Source organism: Python bivittatus, unplaced genomic scaffold (genome assembly GCF_059951505.1).
Source record: "Python bivittatus isolate LINGU-HERP-01145 unplaced genomic scaffold, Pbiv_v1 ctg000980_np1212, whole genome shotgun sequence".
Classification (NCBI taxonomy): Eukaryota; Metazoa; Chordata; class Lepidosauria; order Squamata; family Pythonidae; genus Python; species Python bivittatus.
In genome coordinates this window covers 65,841,528-65,866,684 of record NW_028277125.1, presented here as the reverse complement: position 1 = coordinate 65,866,684, position 25,157 = coordinate 65,841,528, and the positions used below count along the sequence as shown (strand labels likewise).

Genomic DNA, 25,157 nt, shown 5'->3' with positions numbered 1-25,157 from the left:
AAGAGAACATATTCATCCATCTGCTATCTCTGAAAGTGACACTCCAGTCTGACTACGCAATAGCGGCCCAGGTGAACTGATTCTTATTTTAAGATATAGCTGGGGGACACGTGGCTCTCCAAATGTTGTTGAACTCCTTTCCAACAACCATAGCTGCCATAACAGTAATGGACAGTGGGAGTTTTCATTCAGTAACATCCTTATGTCCATAGTACAAAATAGACGATTCATGCTAAATATGTATAGAACTGAAGTGTCTTTTTTTTTTTAAACTAGATCAATATCCCTAAAGTATTTCATTATGTGTGTTGAGGGTTTCAAGTGCAAAAATGGCTTTTTAGTATTATTTTGAGCATAGGCTTCTCTCACTACAGGTGGGCCATTAAATAAGTTACATGAGGAAAACGTACAGATGGGGCAGGTGCAGGTCCATATTGTTCTATATGACAGCATGGACAGGCTAAAATCCTTGATTTTATTGCAAAAAGGGAAGGCCCAATCCAACCATTGGGATTACTTTAGCTCCTTATTGGATCATTTCAGTAGATGTGTTTTCTATTCCCCATTTTACTGATTAGATATCTATTGAAGAACCTTAGCAAGAAACATGTGACTGCATTATTTCATTTTAGTGAACTGCCATCAACATTCTAATGATGTTGTGCATTTAACATACATGTAATACAGCATATAGGTACAGCACATAGGTCCTGTGGTGCCTACGCTGCACCACAGGTATCTCTGCAATCACTTGAGAATTACATAATTTTTAGCATTAACAACTTATACTGTTGTACATTATAAAATTGCCACTACACTAATTCTTATTGGAACATCTGATTTCTTTTCACCATATAATAATGTTGATAGATGAATGATTCATGAAAATTAGAAACTGCAAAGCCAAGATAGGGCTTCCCATAGAAATATGTTAGAATTGTGTGTGTGTGTGTTTGTGTAATTAATTGAGTTTTGAAAACAAGATAAAAACTAACAAGAACTAATATAAAGAAAAGAAAGGAAAAGAGAAAAAAAGAAAAAGACAAAAAGTGAAAAAGAAAGAATGAAAAAAAAATAGAAAGGAGGAGCTTCCTATTTCTTTGCAGCAATTATAATTACAAAATTACCTCTTACTCTATGGTTACAAAAAGAAATAATATTATCTATTTTTTTCTAATCATAAAAGAATGAGAATTGTGGAGTCCTTGGGGCTCTCTGAGCTTGGCTGTTTTCTTGCAGACATTTCATTACCCGGCTATGTAACATCTTCAGCATGTTACCTAGCCAGGTAATGAAATGTCTGCAAGAAAACAGCCAAGCTCAGAGAGCCCCAAGGACTCCACAATGCAACCCTGAGCTACATATATTCTCTTCTGTTGGTAATTAGAATTGTTACAGAAGTTTTTTGACAGGATCTTCAGTTGGCAGATCCTTGCCTCCAGACATGACTATTTCACATCCCTTTGCTACACAAATCTTGTGGCATGCTCAGTTCTAGGTAAACCTAACTTTTAACTTTCCCTTAAAATCTGTCTGACGTTTTCTTTATTTGTAACTCTTCAAATTCTACCTTGCTGCGCAGAGACTAACTGCATGGGAAAAAGTACAAAAATTCTAGCAACACTGAGTCATCAGGAAAGGAAAATTATTAGGAATAGCCAAGATGTTGCAAAATAGCGTGAAAGCTTTTGAGCTCCTTAGAACTTTGCTCATCAAGGAGAATGCTACAAAAAGTGAAAGATGAAGAAGAAAACAATATAAAAATTAGCTTTGTCGCTCATACACCAGTGTTTCTCAACCTTGACAACTTGAGATGTGCGGACTTCAATTCCAATTCTGGGAATTGAAGTCCACACATCTTAAAGTTGTCAAGGTTGTGAAACACTGTCAAAATGGCACTTGTAGACAGAATGGATTTGTTAGAGATGTAATCATAGTCAGGGATCATAGTCTTCAGGTACAAAGGGAAAGGATCCTCCAGCTTTGCAAACAAAAAAGGTTATTAAACCCCCGTCTGTTTCTCACCACTGCGGAAATAGAAAGGCACCTGGCTTGGAGAAAGAAAGAAAAAAAGAAACACAGTCATTTTATATCAGCAAAACCAGGGTGTTTTGTTAGATATTGAATCAGGCTAAATAAGCTAGTATTACTAGAAGCATTTGGTCTCTGGAAAGGTACAGTCCTTCTTTGGGTTATTGAAAGTTTTCTTTTTCACTGGGCAAAAGAAAACAGTTGTATTGCAAAGCACATAAAAGACAATAGTCTGAAAACTATTTTGTTTGGAAGGAGAAGCCATAACCCTAACCCTAAGCCAGTCTGGTTTAGTGGTTAAGGCACCAGGCTAGAAAGCAGGAGACTGTGAGTTCTAGTGCCACCTTAGGCATGAAAGCCGGCTGGGTGACTTTTCTCAACTCACCTCACAGAGTTGTTGTTGTGGGGAAAATAGGAGGAAGAAGGAATATTAGGTATGCTTGCCACCTTGAGTTATTTATAAAAATAATAAAGGTGGGATAAAAATATAGATAAATAAACAGATAAATATTACAAGGTTGTCCAACTGTGAAATGATGTTACCAAATTTAAATATATATTATATTTATATATTTTATATATATTTATATATATATTTATGTATTTTATGTATATTTATGGTTTTAATGTTTTTGTAAGTTGCCCAGAGTCCCTCACTGGGGGGAGATGGGCGGGAGAGAAATTTGATACAATAAATAAATAAAATTATGTGTGTGTGTGTGTGTGTGTGTGTGTATACATACATACATACATACATACATACATACATACATATCCATACATATATATATTCCTGTTTTCTGCTATCCAGTGTTGAAAATGTTAAAATAATATTAAAGATACAAATATACAAATGCAGGAGATAAGAAGAATGAGATGGATTCTAATAAATAGATTAATAACATTAACATAAGTAGAATTAACATTCTACAAAAGAATTATAAAAAAGTAAATCTTAAACATAAATAGATAGCTTAGTTATTGAATGGCAAAGACTACTGGAGGAAGCTAAGGACAAGTGGCATTTTAAGGACCTGTGTCCCAGAAGTTAAAATAAGATACAGAATTTTAGATCTTACTGCTGTATTAAAGACAAACAAATCACTGGGTCTAGATGCTATCCATCCAGGACTTCTAAAAGGACTCAGATATGAAATTGCTGCTCTTCTGAAAATATGTGTGGCACATCGGGACTGCGAAGCGGTTATAGTGTTTGGCTCATTTTAGTTTTCCTCTGTGGCTATGTTTCATAGCCATTTCAGAAGTTTTCTTATATGTTTACCATGAATAAGCAAATTCTACTATCTTCTGGGGAAATCTTCATCAGTTTAATCAGTGTAGGAAGGATTATTTATTTATTTATTTAATTTTTCAACCGCCCATTCCGCCCAGTGGGAGAACTCTGGGCAATTCGCAACAAACATCAAAAACATAAAATATATAAATACATAAAACCTTAATTAAAAACATTACTAAAAAGAAGAAGGAGAGACCAAGAGGATGAAAAATCTGAGGCTGAAGGCAGAAGGCCTCTATGGGGCTAGCCATCCCCATGCTTGAGGTATTCCCACCCCACCCCAGGCCAGGTGGCAGAACCAGGTCTTCAAAGCCTTACGGAAGGCCAGGAGTATGGGGGCTAATCGCACCTCCGGGGGCAGGATGTTCCAAAGAGCAGGGGCTACCACAGAGAAGGCCTGCCTCTGGACCCCGCCAGTCGAAGTTCTTTCACTGAGGGGGTCCAAAGCATACCCTCTCTGTGTGATCGGGTGGGACGGGTTGAAGTCATAGGGGAGAGGTGATCCCTTAGATAACCTGGCCCCATGCCATGTAGGGATTTACAGGTGATAACCAACACTTTGAATTGGACCCGGAAGCAAACTGGCACCCAATGCAGCTCGTGGAGCAGAGGCGTTACATGGGCCTTCCTTGGGGCTCCAACAATAGCCCGCGTGGCTGCATTCTGGACCAGCTGTAGCTTCCGGATACTCTTCAAGGGTAGCCCCATGTAGAGCGCATTGCAGTAGTCTAAGGGCGTGAGTGACTGTTCGAAGGGCATCCCGATCCAGGAAAGGGCGTAACTGATGCACAACCCGAAGTTGTGCAAAGGCCCTCCTTGCCATGGCTGCCACCTGCTCTTCAAACAGGAGCCGTGAGTCTAGGAGGACCCCCAGATTATGCACTGGGTCTGTCTGGGGCAGTGCCACCCCATCCAGCACCAAAGATGACAAAATCCCAGATACGGAGGAGCCATTAACCCACAGCCACTCTGTCTTACCAGGGTTCAGCTGAAGCCTGTTGTTCCCCATCCAGACCCTTACAGCTTCCAGGCACCGCGAAAGGGTGGCCACGGCATCACTTACTTCACCAGGGATGGAGATGTATAGCTGTGTATCATCAGCATACTGATGATACCTCACCCCATGATGACGGATGATCTTGCCCAGCGGTTTCATGTAGATGTTGAAAAGGAGCGGAGAGAGAACCGAACTCTGCGGCACCCCACAGAGGAGGGGCCGAAGATGGGACCTCTCATTCCCTGTCACCACCTATTGGGATCGGCCCTGGAGAAAGGAGGCAAACCAGCACAAGACCATGCCACCCACCCCCCAATTCCCTGAGCCGTCCCAACAGGATACCATGGTCAACGGTATCAAAAGCCGCTGAGAGATCGAGGAGAGCAAGGATGGTCGCACTTCCGCCATCCCGCTCCTGCCAGAGGTCATCCATAAGTGCGACCAATGCCGTTTCCATTCCATATCAGGGCCTGAAACCTGACTGGAAGGGATCCAGATAATCCGTTTCCTCCAGAACCCTTGGAGCTCCCCAAAAAGGGGAGGTGGGAGACTGGACAAAAATTGTCCAGCACAGTAGGATCCAGGGAGGGTTTCTTGAGGAGGGGGCGCACCAATGCCTCCTTAAAAGCATCTGGAAACACTCCCTCCTGCAAGGATGTAGTAACCATTGCCTGGATCCAACCACATGTCACCTCCTGAGCTGCTTTCACCAGCCAGGATGAAACCAGCCGCTTTCACCAGCCAGGAGGGCATGGGTCAAGATGGCAAGTGGTGGCCTTCACAGTCCCCACGATCCTGTCCACTTCCTCAGGAGCAACATTATCAAACCATTCCCAGATAACTGGGTAAGGAGAGTCCCTTGGTGTCTCCCCAGATCCTGCCCCACGCTCAGAGTCTAACTTGGAACGAATCCAAGTGACTTTGTCCTGCAGATGCTCTGAAAATTCCTCTGCACAGCCCTGCAAATGAACTCCCACATCCCCCTTACCAAGGAGGGACCTAGTGATCCTAAACTGGGCTGCCAGGCGGCTTTCTGCGGACGTGATAAGGGTGGAGAAGTAGAGGAGCTTCGCCGCTCTTATTGCCACAAGGTAGGCCTTGATAGCAGCTCTAACCTGTGTTCGGTTGGATTCGGTCTTTGTTTTCCTCCAGTGGTGCTCTAGACGTCTCTTAACCCTCTCCAGCACCCTCAACTCCTCCGTGAACCATGGGGAGTGTCGGGGCCGATGTGGCACAGGCACAATCCTGTCCAAGGCCCCGGCCGCTTCCCTATTCCAGGCAGCAGCCAAGGCCTCCGCTGGACCATGCAGCAGATCCATGGGAATATCCCCCAGCTCCTTCTGAAACCCTGACAGGTCCATCAGGCACTGGGGGCAGACCAATCGCATGGGTCCGGCCTCCCTGCAGAGGGGGGTGATATAGGAGAAACTCAGGGTCACCAGGACGTTTAATTTAATTTAATTATTATACACAGAAATACATGAACAGTAGCAATCAAAGCCATTTGTTCTCCTGGTGATGCCACAAACCTTTTCCAGCCGGACTGTCTTAAGCAGAATGAAATGTACAGAAAATCAAAAGTCCTGAGTCAGGATATTCTGAGAAATGGGAAGCAAGCATGACAGGGCCAAATACATGTGAACAGAAAGCTTGCATAGTTGAACATTTTCATTGTTGTAGCAGTGAATGAAAATATGGATGAAGTAACTCATTGCTGTTAAGCAACTCTGTTGGTTATCTTAGCTCCCAACCTCACATTAATTTTTTTTTAATTACCCCCTCCCTTTAGTTAAAAAAAATTAAGAAGGGGGCATGATAGAAATCAAAGCCCCATCTTTCAACATCATCTGTTTCTAAAATTGTTTCCAGAAAGCAAAGCTAAGTGCTTGGGTTCGAAGTACGTTCACCTCCTTTGAGAAGGACAAAACAAAACAGTGGGGATTCTATGAGAGCGTTGTCCCCCATGGCAGCCATTTTGTGAATTGCTAAGCCCTGTAAATGGGCTTTTTCCATGATATCCTTAAAATTCCAAATATGCCTATTAGCCCCAAAAGGGCCCACTGGAAATATTTCATCTTTTCTATGTAAGAGATGACACACTATTCAAGTAATAGAGAGAAGTAACAACATATATCATTTTTCACAAAGAACTACAAAACATGCCATAGAATCATCTATAACAGTGTTTCTTAAGCTTTTTTCTCTCAGGATCCCTTCCCACTTGTAAAAATTATGGAGGACCCCAAAAGAGCTTTTGCTTGTATGGGTTATATTTATCAATATTTACCAAATTAAAAATTAAGATTGTTTGTTGGGATTTTAATATTGTATTCTTTTTTAATGTAGGCTAGCAAATAATTTTGATTTTGCAGAGCCCTGAGAGGGTCATAGGGCCCTCATACTTTAAGAAACACTGGCTTAAAGCATCCTCTTGCACTCCTATAAATATGCTTCAGATGGCCTCCGTGCTGTTGGAACAGATATAGGGAAGCTTCAGCAAAGAAGAAAAACAGGGATCCATTTGTTGAGCAGTGCCATTTGCATTTGTAGGTGGACACCATTGGATATGTAACCCCATCATTTCAAGTTTCTGTTCTGCTTCTGTAATTATGCAACCCAGCTGCATTCCATTTCATTTGTATTTTTCAGAATACTTTTTTCAGACAAATTATTGTCAAGTTGAATGCCTTTTTGTATTTTAATGGATTGTTGCTGTCAAAATGATGTCATACTGAAGACACTTCAGTGGGTGAAAATGGTTCATTTTGAATAGGCAACAGCTGTCATTTTGTTAAGACTCTGTGTCATGAAATTCTATCCATACTTACACATGACTTGGCTGTTGCAAATCATACCCAACAATAAGATAGTTGAGATATTATTGAAAGACAACGTTTGTCATTGGACGAGAGACAGAGAGAGATGATAGAGAAATGTGTGTTGTTCCCAGCAACTTTGGACTCTGGTTTTGGAACAAATCAGAGCTGTTATAGAAATGTATTATCATTTTTAGAAATGCCATGTATTCAACATAAAAAAGCAATAGGAAGTCACTGTGAGAATGAGAGGGGGATCAGTTTGCCTTTGAATTCAGCATAGCCCAATACCTCATGAACTCACCAGTTTGGGGAAGATTGCTTTAAAGCAGGGTTCCCCAAAATGATCAAAACTGACCTTCAAGGATCAATGGACTATTCATTATTCTTGTTATTATTAGCATTCATAGTGCTATTTGTTAAAGTAGTATTTATTAAATTATTTTCGTTTAATAAATGTTTGGGGATCGATGAACAATCTTAAACTTCATGAAGGGGTCAATGAGCTGAAGAGCTTGGGGACCCCTGCTTTAAAGGATCACTTATACCAGCTGTACCCAATCAGATGCCTTGAAAATATACTGTAGTGTAACTTCCAGGGTTTCCAGACAGTACAGACTATCTGAGGCGTCCGCTGGGGGGTGTCAAAAAGGGGGCAGGGCTTTGATCATGTGGTAGTAGCCACTTTCTTGACTTTTTTGAGCCCCCAGGGATGCTGCTGAAGTCATGCTGGCTGAAAATTCTCAGAGATCTATGTTTAATATGTTTGGAAGCTGCTAGATTATGGATGGTTTACATATTCCCAAATCAGCCTGCCTTGGCTGTTCTTCAAACTAGCATCAATCATTGTTCTGATGTTCTCATCACAAAGCTGTATAGTCCCTTCCCAACAATCTGTTTCCAATTTGCTATTTTTTTCCCCACAGCTTCTCTTGGAAATGCAAAAATTTTCCTATGTTTCTCTGTGCCAAGTTTCTTGTTAACTGGAGATTTAGTTTAAGATTTATTGTCCTCAATCGATAGATCTATTATGTTCCTTTATGCATATATTTATCTTCATAGTGTGCAACCATCCTTATTGATCCTTATTCACTTTAAGCTTGTATACCTTGTACTTTCCATTGAAATGATATACAGGCATCATCATAAGTCCTGTGTCAGAGTAATAAGTATATTCTCCTCTACTAATACAGAACTAATTGTGTGGATCTTTATATATACCCCACACAGTAACTTGGCAGGAATCCCAAGAATGAATGAATGAATACACACACACATATGCATACACACAGAAAAAAAGATGTGAGAGAAAACCAAACAAGTTGGGAAAGAGGGAAATAAAATAGAGGATTCTTGTATGGATAGTCAGCTAGAATTGTGAATACTTACACTTCCAACATTTGCTTGTGGGGCTGTTGAGTTGTTCTTTTTGCTTTTATCTTAGCAATTGTGTGAATAGGAGTCAGCAAGTAAGCTATGACTTATTACAGAGCAGCAGATCACAATTTGAAAGCATTGTTAGTTGTTGGCTTGATGATTGCTACCATGGCTTAGTGCAAGCAAGGGCAAATAATTTGCTTATGGTTTCTTAGCTAATCCCTGGGTTGTTTCTGTATCCCCTCCCCCCAAAAAAACTTCTAATCACTTCATGGGGTGGCAAGAATGGCTAAAATTGAAGGGAATAAACCAGGAATTGGCAAAACAAGCTACATTAAGTATATTTATTTGTAGCCCACCCCATATAACAATTTTCAGTGACTTACGTCTCATAAAACCCTCAGTTATACAATTGAGACCCTCAAATAATAGCCACAGCAAGCCTTTTCTGCAGTGCTCCCCTCCCCTGATTAGGAGCACCCTTCCCCTGGAGGTCCACCAGGCACTCTCTATGCAGGCTTCCACAGAGCTGTCAAAATGGTTCCATTTCAATAGGCTGTCAATCACTGATTATTGATGCCTTGGGTGGCCATCTTTTCTTATCTCTTGTTCCTGATCCTGGCTTATATTTATTGATTTTAACCTTGTCCATTATCCAGTTTTGGGAAGTAGGTAGTCCAGTAATGCTTCTAAATGATTAAAGTGTATGTCACCCCACTCAGTTGTCTCCATTTATTTGCACCTATAGAAAAGGGCTGTCTTCATAGACTTTGGGTATGTTAACAGGGAAGGAGCTGTTGGAACCTAGGGGGGGCAAGCCATTCTACAGCAAAGGTACTGAAACCAAGAAGGCCTGTTTCCAGGCCCTCCCCCCTTAACATCTCAAACAGGATATCCCAACATCCTCCCTTGGCTAGTGTATAACAGGCAGGCAGATTCTATCTGGAGCTGTCAGTCACAGTGGGAATGAGTACCCAGCTATAAAAGGTCTAATAGATAAAAACCAGCAGTTTGAATTGGACCCCAAAGCCTAGATTCTTTGCTCATATGCAAGACTAATCCTGGATTGTCTTTGACCTATGCAAAGTACTGTGGCTGAAATAAACAATGGCTTAGCATGGTACATTAATGAATGTTAGCTTGAGACACTTCTTATAAAATGTCTCAGATATTGTCAACATACACAGAAAATCTTGACTAAATTAATCCGAATGTAAGATATCTGTCATTTAAAATCAGGTTCTAATTGAAATGAGATTATTTTATTGATTTCACATAACATTTAAACCAGGATTCTGGAAGGAAATATATATATTGTTGGTACAGATTTTTATTTAGCTAGATAAATGAATGATATAGCATCTCATATTATGGTTACTTTTTAAAGATCGTGGCCATTATTCTAATAGTAATCATTTTTAGTTGCTTTGTCTGCATATCCAGGCCACTTTAAATATAATTAAAGTGATATACAGTGGGGCAAAAAAGTATTTAGTCAGCCACCAATTGTACAAGTTCTCCCACTTAAAAAGATGAGAGAGGCCTGTAATTTTCATCATAGGTATACCTCAACTATGAGAGACAAAATGAGAAAAAAAATCCAGAAAATCACATTGTCTGATTTTTAAAGAATTTATTTGCAAATCATGATGGAAAATAAGTATTTGGTCACCTACAAACAAGCAAGATGTCTGGCTCTCACAGACCTGTAACTACTTCTTTAAGAGGCTCCTCTGTCCTCCACTTGTTATCTGTAGTAATGGCACCTGTTTGACCTTGTTATCAGTATAAAAGACACCTGTCCACAACCTCAAACAGTTACACTCTAAACTCCACTATGGCCAAGACCAAAGAGCTGTCAAAGGACACCAGAAACAAAATTGTAGACCTGCACCAGGCTGGGAAGACTGAATCTGCAATAGGCAAGCAGCTTGGTGTGAAGAAATCAACTGTGGGAGCAATAATTAGAAAATGGAAGACATACAAGACCACTGATAATCTCCCTTGATCTGGGGCTCCATGCAAGATCTCACCCTGTGGGGTCAAAATGATCACAAGAATGGTGAGCAAAAATCCCAGAACCACACGGGGGGACCTAGTGAATGACCTGCAGAAAGCTGGGGCAAAAGTAACAAAGGCTACCATCAGTAACACACTACTCCTCCAGGGACTCAAATCCTGCAGTGCCAGATGTGTCCCCCTGCTTAAGCCAGTACATGTCTGGGCCCGTCTGAAGTTTGCTAGAGAGCATTTGGATGATCCAGAAGAGGATTGAGAGAATGTCATATGGTCAGATGAAACCAAAGTAGAATGTTTTGGTCTAAACTCAACTTGTTGTGTTTGGAGGAGAGAGAATGCTGAGTTGCATCCAAAGAACACCATACCTACTGTGAATAGTGGAAACATCATGCTTTGGGGCTGTTTTTCTGCAAAGGGACCAGGACGACTGATCCGTGTAAAGGAAAGAATGAATGGGGCCATGTATCGTGAGATTTTGAGTGAACACCTCCTTCCATCAGCAAGGGCATTGAAGATGAAACGTGGCTGGGTCTTTCAGCATGACAATGATCCCAAACACACCACCTGGGCAACGAAGGAGTGGCTTCGTAAGAAGCATTTCAAGGTCCTGGAGTGGCCTAGCCAGTCTCCTGATCTCAACCCCATGGAAAACCTTTGGAGGGAGCTGAAAGTCCATGTTGCCCAGCGACAGCCCCAAAACATCACTGCTCTAGAGGAGATCTGCATGGAGGAATGGGCCAAAATACCAGCAACAGTGTGTGAAAACCATGTGAAGACTTACAGAAAACGTTTGACCTCTGTCATTGCCAACAAAGGATATATAACAAAGTATTGAGATGAACTTTTGATATTGACCAAATACTTATTTTCCACCATGATTTGCAAATAAATTCTTTAAAAATCAGACAATGTGATTTTCTGGATTTTCCCCCCCATTTTGTCTCTCATAGTGATTTCATATGATGAAAATTACAGGCCTCTCTCATCTTTTTAAGTGGGAGAACTTGCACAATTGGTGGCTGACTAAATACTTTTTTGCCCCACTGTATAAACTCACTTCCCTTCCTCCATTATTTTCCATTATAGCTCTGGTATTAGCTAGGAGCAAAAGTTCAAATGGAGCAATAAATCAAAGAAACAGATGCCAGTGGCCTGTTTTCAAAATGTTGGTTTTCTCCTAGCAGTAGTAACAATTAAATAAACTGCTGTATATTTTTAAAAATTCTGTTGCCTCCTTGCAAACAAAAAGCAGATTTTGAAATAGTAAAGACAGGTATTGTTAGTATGACTACCTAATCTGGGCTGCAAAGAACAGACAACCACTATATGGAAAGTGAGGGATACAGAAAATGAATTCTTTGCTGTGATCTGGATTTTTGCAGCTCAGTTCAGGTAGCCCTAACTGAACCTTCTCCTGTTGCCTAGTGATTTTGGGGGGCATATTATATTTCACAGCTGTCACCCTTGCTATTTTTGTGATAGGAAAACATCTGCTTTTAAATGCACAGGTTTCCCACTCTTACATATAGTTTGGACTTAGGACCATTGCTGATTTCTGGTTAAAGTGACCTTTCTAGATTTGGGGCAACTGTTAGAGTAAAAGCTGATGAGTGCGTTTTTGTAGCCCCTTCGGTTGGTCCATTATCGCTTCCCTTTATTTCTTTTATTTTCATGAAATAAGATACAAATGGTATTGATCATTCCAGACAGATAGAGATTCAGAAGACTGTTGTGTAACGATGACTCCCTCTAAGCTCCTTTGTGAAAAGACCCACCAGTTGGGTAGTTCACAGGAAGGTAGTTAAAAAGAAAATAAGTCTCTACGCTAATGTACTTTTGGGACATATTGGTTTTAGACAGGAAATAATTCAATTGCTGTAATTCTTGTAACTCCATCCCTTTTATCTCAATAAATCTTGCTAAAGAAGTTTCTCCATGAGACTCGTACCTGGAAAATAATTACTTTTGGTTGTGGGCAGATACCAAAGGGCCTTATACAGAGATTAGTGATGCATGGCATGTATGTTGCAGGAGAAGGCAAAGAGATCGCCTCCTGCATATATGCAAGTTCTACTCCAGTCTGTGCATCTACAGCAATTCTCTCTCCCCTTCCCCCAGTGTACATACCTCTTCAAAGCAGGGATGGTAGGGCTAAATCAGGGAAACCCACATCCCTTTCATGCAATAATAGATTATATGAGAGAGAAGGCCCAAATGCAGCTAATTAAATGAGGAGCATGAAAGAATTGTTTAAAAATATCTAACCACAGTAGCTGTTTCCTGTGTCATTGCGATGCTTCTATAAAATACATTGACAGAGGAATAAGAAGAAATGACAGATTTTGTTTTGTTTTGTTTTTATAGTGAACTTTGATCACTTCCAGATTCTCCGAGCAATTGGAAAAGGAAGCTTTGGCAAGGTAAGGAAAGATTGTAATTGGAATTGGATAGTGATCAAGTGCCACACAGTGAAGAAAGAAAATAGTCTTGCTTTTTTTAGAATGCATGGGTGTTTCTTATCCTAATTCTCTGATAATTGGACTTTGAGTAAACATGTAGAAGGATGCATTTCATAGCATGAAATCTTTGTAGATGTCCTACATATTAAAATAAAGAGTTGGTATCTTTTGGTTTTGACAGTATTATCATCTGATCCTTTGGAGCAAAATTCCAGGTATTTTTAAAAAATACATTTAAAAAAAAAAAGTTCATATAGAAAAATTATGTAGACTGTATTTGAACATTCTGATTTGACAAGTTTTCTCTTTTTTTAAACTTCTACTACTATATTTATATGTATAAACATATACATCTTACTCTTCTCTTAATCCCCAAATAATCAAAATTAAGGTAAAAGTGTCTTAGAATCAGCTGAGTCTAAACCTGCTATCCAGTGACTCACAGAATCTGTTGTGGCTGCTATGTATGAGTCGTTTATTTCCATTATGATGTGCAACCTTTATATTCAGTGCTGATAAAGGAACTAATGAAATTCTGACTGTAGATTTGGGCACGGGTCACAATGTGCACCATTTCTAAATATTAAGCATTCATTATATTTCTGAAGTGTTTGAAACATCAGTTCTTTCTTTGGTGGACATATGTAGGAAAATCAGGTTTTCAGAGTTCTCATGCCAAAAATATAAAGAGAAGAGCTACAAAAATGTCATGAAGAACAGTGGCAAAAGAGACTTTTTTTAAAAAAAAAGAAAGATAAAATTCATCCAGGTGTAACTGATTAATAACTACACTTTCCACTATAAGTGGAGCTGTTGTTATCCTCCCCATGTAACAGATTCTTTGGTCCTGAAAGTGTGAAATATTGCAGATTTTCAGTTATCTCTCAAATCAAGACATTGCAAAAAGTCTTAAGTCCCCTTTAATACAAAACATACATGATACTGTTAGTTGTAAATGCCGTTTGGGGTGGCAGGGACAATATAGCACTACCAGTTGTGGGAAGATGGGCTGCTTCCTAGAGATATCTGATTTGCTACTGTGGGAAACAAGAAGTTGGACTTGATGGGTCTTTAGCCGTTTCATCATAGCCCTTATGTTCTTCTATTTATTTAACATGGGAATATATATCACAAAATACATTTTGTGGCCATGTGCTGGGTAGTACAGTAGGTATCTCAGTGTGCAATTTGTGCAGGTCTGCTGGTAATCATGGGCAACACTACACAATAATAGTAGTGGTGAATTCCAGGACTTCAAGCTTGCTTCGTTTTTTCTTTTCTTCCTGTGTAACTTCCAAGTTATGCAAAGCAAAGGTAGCTGCAACACTTATTTGTACACATTAAGAATGTAAGAAGCAGAGTCCCAGGATTTGTGTTGAAAACTCATATCAATTTCTTATGGTTACGTTTCTTTCTGCAGCATAATTTAGATAAGGAGGAAGAAATTTTATGACTGCTATTATACAGTTGGGCCTGTATCTACTGATACAGCCAGATTTACTTTCTGTTCACCTCTAGAATTGCATAATAGCAGCCTCTTTTAGACATGATATATTAGCACTGAAGCTGGATATTCACATCAGGAGTGGGGCTGTGCCCACAACAGTGCTCATGAGATTTATTATTTATTTACGTATTTATTTGTGCAATTTCTATAGCAGCCCATCTCAAGCCAAGTGACTCTGGGCGGTGAACAATTTCAATAATTAAAACCATTACAAATTATATATATATATATATATATATATATAGAGAGAGAGAGAGAGAGAGAGAGAGAGAGAGAGAGAGGGGCAGCCAATAATTATAATAAAAATTACATAAAAATCAACAGTGCAACCAAGTCACAGGGCCCTTAACACTTTCAGAACCCCAGGTTCGGGCACACAGCACCATTCTCAGATTGTTTGCTATTTGGTTCTATGGAGGAAAAATAAACTCTTTCTCTCTCTTGAAATGTATGTGGGTGGGTGGGTGGGTATGTGTCAGGCCTAGCCCAAGGAACTCCTGGAGACCGTGCAGGTTCAATCAGCAAGGTTTATTAGCTAGTGCTTATTTACAGAATCTTCTCAGACTGACCAGTAGTTCCCAGGCACAAGTCTCTACTATCTTCTGGAACAGTGTTTCTCAACCTTGGCAACTTTAAGATGACTGGACTTCAGTTCCCAGAATTCCCCTGCTGGCTGGGGAATTCTGGGAGTTGAAGTCCAGACATCTTAAAGTTGCCAAGGTTGAGAAACACTGTTCTGGAATGTTTAGGGATGCGCCAGCTTTCTCCGCTTATCTCCAGAGCGTTGCTCTGGAGACGAGAGCACCATTTTCACCCCCCTTCCTCCATTCCAGTCCATCACAGTATGTGTATCACTCACATGCAGCATGTCTAAATGACCCACAAATAAAGGAGGTCTGAATTTTCCCATTATGCTTCAGTTTGTTTTACAGTGTGTCTGTAAAATGATAAAAGGCATTAGTTTAGAAGCAGAATGTCTTCTCATCCTCCATAACTGATAGGCTTAAAATAGTCTTTGAAACACCAAAATATATATGGATTTTTTTGTTGTCTTTCCTTACTATCTTTGGAACCCTGGTAGGACAGACTTTTGACTCAAGGTGTCTTCAAGTATAGCTAAATATACTGGTCCCCATGCCAGCATGTGCTCAAACACCTATTTTAGGTAAAAACTAGAAATTGTCTCTATAACCTACTTACATTTTAGCTGAATAGGATCCCTTTTCAAAATAGTTTCATAAATGTAGCATGCAGGTTCTTCCTTCTTTTATAAATCCCTAACCCAATTAGAAGTAGCACATGCTTCTTTCTCTTTCTCTCAGAATAGTTAACATTTGTCATTCTTATCTCGGATTCATGGCTGAGGAATATATAAAATTAGAATGACTGAGGAATATATAAAATTAGAATGGATATAGAAAAAAAATGAATTGCCTATGCCCAGTTCACATGAGGATTGGTGGTTATTCCAGCTGCTTTTCTTCACATGATCAGTCCCAGTATATAGCATTTTTTAAGTTCAGGATTATATATAGGTATACTGTACTCAAGGCTGCCACCGTCATGGAAATAGCTTATCTATATAACATCTTTTTCATTCATATGTAGAATTAGAACTGGACAAAAAAAAACCAAACTATCAGCCAGAATGCCATAAATGTGTTATTGCTGTGTTTTACATTATTGCACTTAACTTAATAGATATCACATGGGTAACCAAGAAAGAGGAGAGTAACATCATGCACATCATGAATCAGCATGGAAATGAAATAAATATTGGATATCATTTGGGTCATGTTGTCATAATTCATATTGCTTAAACAGTGTCATCATGATGCACATGACATCATCATGCCTTCTACTGGATACCTATGGGATATCATTGACTAAGTGCCTGTCTTGGCGTGATATTTTATGCTTGTCAAAAGAGAATTCAGTGAATATATAAATATATATGTCTGTAGTGTGTATGTGTGAAAGAGAGTTAATTAAATAAGGTTTGTAAAACAGTTTATGTGCTTACTGAATTACAAAAATTGATGTTATGAATAATAATATTCCACACAGGCCGTGGATACTGTACATATTCCAAACTAGTTAACAAAGGAATAGATAGTATGCCTCAACTGAATTCAGTTAAAATGCAAATAAAGTGGGCAAAATAATAATCAAGAAACAGAAATTATCACTATTCAAGCAATTATATGCTGAAAATATGCCATCATTTCCTTTGTGTTAATATGTTTAGGCTACAGAGTCTCATAGAATGGCTTTGCTGGGGCCACTGTATTTCTCAAATTCTGTCCTTCAAGGGGTATATTGGATACCTGATCTTCAGAAGGTGGCTTGTTGGGAACTGGACTGGAGAGGACAGGAGAGACTAGGATCTGAAGGATTCTACGCCATCCTTCTCTTTCATTCTTTTTCTTTTTTCTTTTATATTTCTACCAGAAGAAAATTTAGATTAGGCATTTGGTTTGTTGGCCGAAATAATTTCTCTCCCATTGCTTTCCATGGGAAGTCAGTAAGCAAGACAACTGAAGAGATCTAAAAGAGGATGGAGAAATTGTCCTAACCTGTCAGAACTCACCAAGATCAGAATGTTCTTAAGTTAGAACATTTCGTTGACATTGATTGTTCCTTGTAAGCTAAAATAAGAGCTCAGCTGAAAGAGCTGTCTTTCAATAATTTTGAGAATACTTGTACAGCAATGCTAATCAACCTTACCTGAAAGTAAAGGTGGATTTATATGTGTATATTTCATTAACTGCAGTATTAATGGACAACATATGTGTGAAGTGGCTGTCACAGAGCAAATAATGCAGAGAGAACATTTGCTATCACTGTGCATCACTCCAGTTCATGGTGTGGTTAACATATTCAGCTGTAAGTCATTAGTAATTAGTCATCAGGTGAAGAGTCATCAAAGTGTTGTGTGATTCACCAGTGAATTCCACTGATTTCCTAGTTTAAGAATGAGACATGAGAAGATTTTGTATCAGCTCAGTGGAGAATGGCTTCTACCTGACATTTTTAAGAAAAGAAGGCACACTTCTAATGTGGTTTGCTGCTCAGGAGTAGTTTAACCTTATGATTGCATAGTTTTAATAACTTTAAATGAAAATGACAAAATTGTAATATATTTATGTTAATGTCATCAAGGTCTACACCAGTGTTTCTCAACCTTAGCAACTTTAAGACGTGTGGACTTCAACTCCCAGAATGCTGGCTGGGGAGTTCTGGGGGTTGAAGTCTACACATCTTAAAGTTGCCAAGGTTGAGAAACACTGGTCTACACTGTAAACATATACTAAATACATTCAGTTAAAAGATGTATTTGGGTTGGTTCCAGTTAATATTTTTTCATCTGTCATAGAATATGTATTTGCTTCCCTTTTCCCTACTAGTTTCTGATAAGCTCAAATTAAGTGGAAGAAAATGAAGGACCTATTTTCACAGGTTAAGAAATCACCCAGCATTACAGAGTTACCATTGACATTTCAGTAATTGTGAAGTAAGACTATGCAGGAACTTGAAGAACAACTCTGGAAAATGTTTCTTAAAATGCTGTAACTAGTTCCACAAAGCTAAGCTGTGAAAGAAAAAATTGAATCTATTTACATTATAATCCTACCTACATTTATTATTAGATCCCATTGAGAGAAGCTATTTTTAAAATCACTTTGAAAAATAAAATTGGATTAGATAAATCTCTTCATAACTGTATCATATAAACAAAACTAGATATGATATGGATTTCTTGTTATGTTCAAAGAAAAAAATCCATGTATATTTTGGTGTTTCAAAGACCATTTTAAGCCTATCAGTTATGGAGGACTGAGAAGACATTCTGCTTCTAAATTAATGCCTTTTATCATTTTACAGACCCGCTGTAAAATAAATCGAGCCAAAGTGGGAAAATTTAGACCTCCTTTATTTGTAGGTCATTTAAAGATGCTGCATGTGGGTGATACACCCCCCCCCGCCCACATACATTTCAAGAGAGAGAAAGAGTTTATTTTTCCTCCATAGAACCATATGGCAAATAAATCTGAGAATGGTGCTAGAGGTGTTGATTTATCCACCAATGGTTAGTTAGACTTCAATAGACTTCACATTTACTTTTTCACACTCCTGCTCAGGGAAGTTTGGAGGTGATCTGATTTGAAGCAAGGTGGGAACTAAGCAGGTTTGGATTTAATTACTACTCCCCTAACAAACTAATTGCACCTTTTTATGGGAGATTAAAGTATAACTTGTGTGTGTGTGTGTATGTATGTATATGTTTGTGTGTGTGTGTGTATATATATGTATGTATGTATAGATGTATGTATGTATGTATGTATATTTGTGCTTTAACTGGCATTTATGTTGGATCTAATACCAGATTTGAGATGGTATGGAAGAGACATCTGAATGTGGAACTACCTCATTTCTATCTGTAGACTGATTTAGGACATGCCTATTTGAATCATAGCCCTAGTTCAGCTATATCGTTTGCTTCATTACCACGAAACAGTCTTATTGAATATTTTAATTGCAAGGGAACCATGTCATAAATGACTGACAAAGACCAATGGCATTCTGTGTAGTCCTAACAACTAATTAACCAAGTATAATTGTGTGTGTGTGTGTGAGTGTATGGGCTATTCAGCACTTTGAACCTGAAGGAAAGAGGTTGATTCAGAGCACATGGGGGTGCTTACCAAACTCCTGAAAGTACCCTGTGTTACCCTCCACAGCTGCAGTAGAAACCCAAGAAAACATATATTTGGTTTAAGGAGTTGTTAATACACCTACGTGCATGCAAAGTACCTTTTCCCCTTCAAATCCAAAATATTGCACAGGAATGCATCCATATACTGTATACAGTGGTACCTCTACTTACGAACGCCCCTACTTACGAAATTTTCGAGTTATGATCAGCTCCGGCCCCAAAAATTTACCTCTACTTACGAATTCGCCTCGACTTACGAGCCATTTTCCGCCCGTTCCACGTGGTCCGCGGCCATTTTTCCACCCGTGCCACGTGGTCCACAGCCATTTTTCCGCCCATGCCACGTGGTCCGTGGCCATTTCCCGCCCATTCCACGTGGCCCGTGGCCATTTTTCCACCCGTGCCACGTGGTCCGCGGCCATTTTCCGCCCGTTCCATGTGGTCCGTGGCCATTTTTCCGCCCGTGCCATGTGGTCCGTGGCTGTTTTTCCGCCCATGCCATGTGGTCCACGGCCATTTTTCCGCCTGTTCCACATGGTCCGCGGCCGTTTTTCCACCCCTGACACGTGGTCCGCGGACACCGGAACGGATTAACGGTAATTACGTTGAACCTTATGGGAAAATTTATTTCGACTTGCGACTAACTCGACTTGCGATCAGAGTCACAGAACGGATTAAGTTTGTAAGTAGAGGCACCACTGTACCTACAGACATGTCTTAGGGCCTGACTTTTTGTGGGACTGCATGTCTCCAGTTTCCTCTGCCTTCTGATAAGGGTGGGCATGCTCTGGATCCCATCCTTCAAGCAGTGTCATCTTGTGGGACCCAGGAGACAGGCCTTCTCTGCCTCTCAAAAGGCTTTGAAGATCTGGCTCTCCTGCCAGGCACTGGGTCAGGATGTTATCTGAGCCCATTTTGACTGTTTGAATGTATGAACTGGGTTTGATGTGATATGTTTTAATTTTCTTGTTTAATGACTTGCTGTTTTTCATTTCTGTTACCTGCTCTGGGTCACATGATGAGTGGGTGGCCATATAAACTGAAGTAATAAATAAATAATATACATAGACATATGTATACACAGAGATTGTATGATAGGTGTCTGCTGTAAGCCACAGAAAAATGACAATGTGAGCACGATGGCACCACATTGCAAACCTTTCTCTTACATACATGCTTTCCAGTGTCTGACACAAATTCATCAGTAGCTATATTTGCATTGTTTTGTAATTTTGTCACTAGCCTTCTTTGCGCCCCAGTGGATGCCTGTGCATACACAAACACCCTGCTCTTGTTAGTTTCTGTTACTTCAGCTTCTTTCAGCAATCTTTACAGTACTCTTAAGTCAGGGTTCCTCAACCTTAGCAACTTTAAGATGGGTGGACTTCAACTCCCAGAATTCCCTAGTCAGCATGGCTGGCTGGGGAATTCTGGAAGTTGAAGTCTACCCATCTTAAATTTGCTGAGGTTGAGGAACCCTGTATAAGTGCAGGATGGAAAAGTTCTACTTGCAAATCCTCTTGCATTAGTCTTGTGGAACCAGATATTTATTAGATGCATATGTTGCTAGAGGATGAATGTTTAATGATCAGTATCTTGACCTTGCTACTCTTTCCTTTCTTCTCTGATGCTTGCACCTGTATGTTTTGTGTGTGTATGTGTGTGTCTGTTTGTGACTGAGGGGGACAAGGAGAGAGATGTCTTTCTGATTAGATATGTGACAGAAATAGTGAATCAAGTTTCTCTAGCACCTTTCTGTCTTCCTAGGATTGGAACAGAAGTGGCAGGCACTAGAAATAACTGTTTATCCTGCAGGTTGAGGATCAAAAGCTGTTTAATTTGGAGCTTTTGTATTTTAGGCAATTAAAGATAAATTGAACAATCTAAGTACAGAAAGGAACAGGTTCTGCATTTACCTTGCGATTCAATAAGTCTGCTTCCAGTTTTTATGAAAAGCTGTCGTGGATCCAGAAAGCCTCCTGCACAAATGGAATTATCTTCTACCCTAGAAACATCATCTTGGATATGGCACTCTGTTTTCATGGTCCATATAACAAGCTTACATCTGAGCAGACATTCATAGGACTGCATCAGTGGTAATCATTTTAAAATAAACAACCCCCCCCAACTGCTTTAGCATGAGGATAGGATGTATTTTATTTTATTTTTCAAGGGGAGGATGGCAAACAGCTGCAGAAGGCTAGAGGACAATGACAAGGGGAAGGATTTCAGCGGGGCTATGTGCTGGTCTGAGAAACCTAAAAGAAGACTTACACTGTAACATTTCCAAACAGTTTGGGGAAATCACACCTACATCTCTTGATGTGTGTGGGTTTTTTTTTTTTTATGCCAGAAATTGGTAATAAGGTTGCTGGAGAATTTGGGGGTCGCCAAAAAAGGAGGGTTCATTCTCCCTTAGGGAAAACGCTTCCTTCTCTTGATAATTTTATCATATGTTTCTATGCTCCTGGACATCTTTACTGAGAAGAAGTAGCCAAATTTGCCACTTTTCCAAATGTATGTATTCTATACAGCTGATCCTGCCTCACGTAGATGTAACTCTAAATCTTCATTTATATAAATGAAATAGTATGCTCTTACAAATGTGTGTGTATGTTTGTGTGTGTATTTGTGTGTGTGTGTGTATGACACAATGACACATATGTGTGTGTCATATATATATATATATATATATATGACACAAAAACTGCCTATGCACAATTTTAGAGGTAGAAAGAAGATCTCACAGTTTTTTAAATTAGTGCTTCCTTTTAAATTTTATTTCTTGTCTAGGATGTCAGGTATATTGCAATATCTGTTTTGCTGGATAATGAGCAACATTGGTTAGGGTTATTGCTATGTACGAGCATGACAGATGTGAAATATCAGATACATGCCTATGTAGAAATTGCGTGGACAAAATACTCTGAGCAGAGGAGGATATAAGTTGCTTTGCTGAAATGTGGTTTAAACAAGCAGTGATAAAATTCATGTTGGATTTATCAGTAAATGATGAGTAGTATGTTAGGATCAGATGAAAAGTGGATTTAACATAATACTCGTCATTTACTGATAAATCCAAAAGTATTTATTTTTTATTTTATTAGATTTAGGTGCTGTCCAACCCCAGAATTGCTCTAGGCAGCTCACAGTATCAAACAATAGCAGGATAAAAACACAGTTCAATATAAATAAGCAAGATAGCATCCACCCAATCAATGTAATACATGTACAGAAACTCATGGAAAAGGGGCCCCCAATCCACCCTACTGCAAGGCCTGGGAGAAGAACTAGGTTTTCAAGGCCTTGCAGAACACCATCAGGGTGGGAAGCCACACAGATCTCCAAAGCGATCTTGTTCTAGAGGGCAGGCACTACAGCAGAGAATGTATGCTTCCTGGATCCTGACAGGTGGCATTGCTTAACTGAAGAGACCTGAAGCATGCAAACTCTGCCAGCTCCTACTAGCCAGGCAGAAACCATGGGAGGTAGGTAGTCTCTCAAATAATCTGGCTCTATACCATGTAGAGCATTAGAGGTAATAACCAGCATTTTGATTGCACATGGAATTGTGCAATGCCTGTGCTACTACATTCTTGACCAGTTAAAGCTTCCAAGTGATTTTCAAGGGTAGCTCCATTTGCAGCACATTGCAATAGTCAAGTTGAGAGCTGACCAATGTAGAAGTGACTATCTGTCGGTCCTTCCAAGGAAGCCAGACAGGAATCATGACTAGATGAGCTAATTCTACTTTATTGTAAGGCTACATTAACAGATCCAGTTTGGTTCAGTGGTTAAGCCATCAGGCTAGAAACCAGGAGACCATGAGTTCTAATCCCACCGAGGCACAAAGCCAGCTGGGTGACCTTGGGCCAGTCACTTTCTCTCAGCCCTAGGAAGGAGGCAATGGCAAACCACTTCTGAAAAAACCTTGCCAAGAAAACTTCAGGGACTTGTCCAGGCAGTCTCTGAGAATTAGACATGATTGAATGGATTAAAAATAAAAATAACAGAATCTTGCAATTCTGAATGTACAAATCTCCCACCCTCCCTATTTACCACATGAGTAGTTAGGGTGGGTCCTTCCTAAGTTTCTTTCTCTGGCTGTTACTCTGGTGCAGACTCCTTTCTCTTTTATCTTATTGTTCCCTAGGCAGCATCTCTTCCCTCCATCTTCCAAGGTCACCCTCATGTTCCATCACATCATCTGAAAGGCATCATGATCCAGGAAGGGAAGCAAGTGGCACATAAGATTAAGCTGTGCAAAGGCCTTCTTGGCCACAGCTGCTACCTGCTCTCTGAGCAGGAACTATGAGTCCAAGATGAGTCCAGATTGCAACTAAATATGGAAAATCCCCAGATCTGGGGGAGCCTGATATCCGCAGCCACTCAGTCTTCATAGGATTAAGTCAAAGTCAGTTTCTCCCCATCCAAACCTGCACAGCCTCTAGGCACTGGGACAGGATCTTGACAGTATCACTTGGCTGCTTGAGGTCAAGAGAAATAACTGAGTATCATCAGGGTATTGATACTGAATCATGAACTAGCAGATGACCTCAACATTCAGGTAGATGTTTCAAAAGAGGTGAGAAAATGTTGATTCCTGTGAAAACCCCCAAAGGAGAGGCTGATGGAGCGACTTCTCCCCCCTCCTCCCATCAACGCTGACTGAACCAGCCATAAAGAAAGAAAGAGAACCACCATAAAATGGCCCAATGCCCAACCCCCATAGCAGGTCAGAAGAATACTGTGGTTGACAGTATTGAAAGCCACCAAGAGATCAAGGAGCACCATCCCTATCCCGGTTCCATCAAAGGGCATCAACAAGCATCCTGGCTTGAAATCTGTCCATAAAATTGGATTTATAATTGTGAATGCTACCTTAAAAAAACAAATTAGTAGTAGCGCAAAACAACCAGTTGACCATTCCCATAAGGAAATATTTGTTTCCTTTTTTATTGCAGGACAACCAAGTTTTCTCACCTTTCCTCACTTCATTTCCATTCACTTCCATTGGGGGCTTTTGTCCAGAATGCAATCAATAACCTGACTCTCGTATTTTAATAGTGTGCGTGCAAAATTCAGAATTAGGCTCGACTAGACAAATCTTTGTTGGCAACCATCTGATAGTTTCTAAAACCGTCTCTCTTTCTTGGAAATTATTTGTGGAATTAAAGAAGTGTTAATTTGAAAATGCTTCTGCTGATCTGAGAGTTCTAGTCTGCCTATCTGTTGGTTTATTGTCTCCTAAAAGGATCTGTGCTTTTTCTGGTACATTTACCTCCACATCTTAATGGAAAAGCATCATTTTTCTTCATGATGAAATAATCGGTATCTCTGAAGAGAGACTGGTGCTTTCCCCTAATCTTTTATAATTGTTTTGCTTTGGCTATCATTGAAATATATATTTTTATCAGTAATTTTTAGAGTTTGTTAGGATTCGGTAGAAATTCCTGATAATGTAAGTATTCCACAAACAGTTTTGATTGAGCAAGAAAATAAAAGAATAACACAGCTAATCCTCTGACACTGTTGCAAAACATTGCATTACTAAGCTATAGTCCCTTACAATGGGGCAAAAAAGTATTTAGTCAGCCACCAATTGTGCAAGTTCTCCCACTTAAAAAGATGAGAGAGGCCTGTAATTTTCATCATATGAAATCACTATGAGAGACAAAATGGGGGGAAAAATCCAGAAAATCACATTGTCTGATTTTTAAAGAATTTATTTGCAAATCATGGTGGAAAATAAGTATTTGGTCAATATCAAAAGTTCATCTCAATACTTTGTTATATATCCTTTGTTGGCAATGACAGAGGTCAAACGTTTTCTGTAAGTCTTCACATGGTTTTCACACACTGTTGCTGGTATTTTGGCCCATTCCTCCATGCAGATCTCCTCTAGAGCAGTGATGTTTTGGGGCTGTCGCTGGGCAA

At 39.7% G+C, this 25,157-nt stretch overlaps 1 protein-coding gene across 1 annotated transcript in view; it reads left to right on the top strand.

The window, feature by feature from the left end:
- The window catches only part of STK32C (serine/threonine kinase 32C), a 205,104-nt gene that overhangs the window by 114,100 nt on the left and 65,847 nt on the right, over positions 1–25,157 (top strand). The window contains exon 2 of the mRNA XM_088132128.1: positions 12,902–12,957. Within this exon, the coding sequence (XP_087988254.1) occupies positions 12,902–12,957 (56 nt within the window). The remainder of the gene's footprint in view (positions 1–12,901; positions 12,958–25,157) is intronic.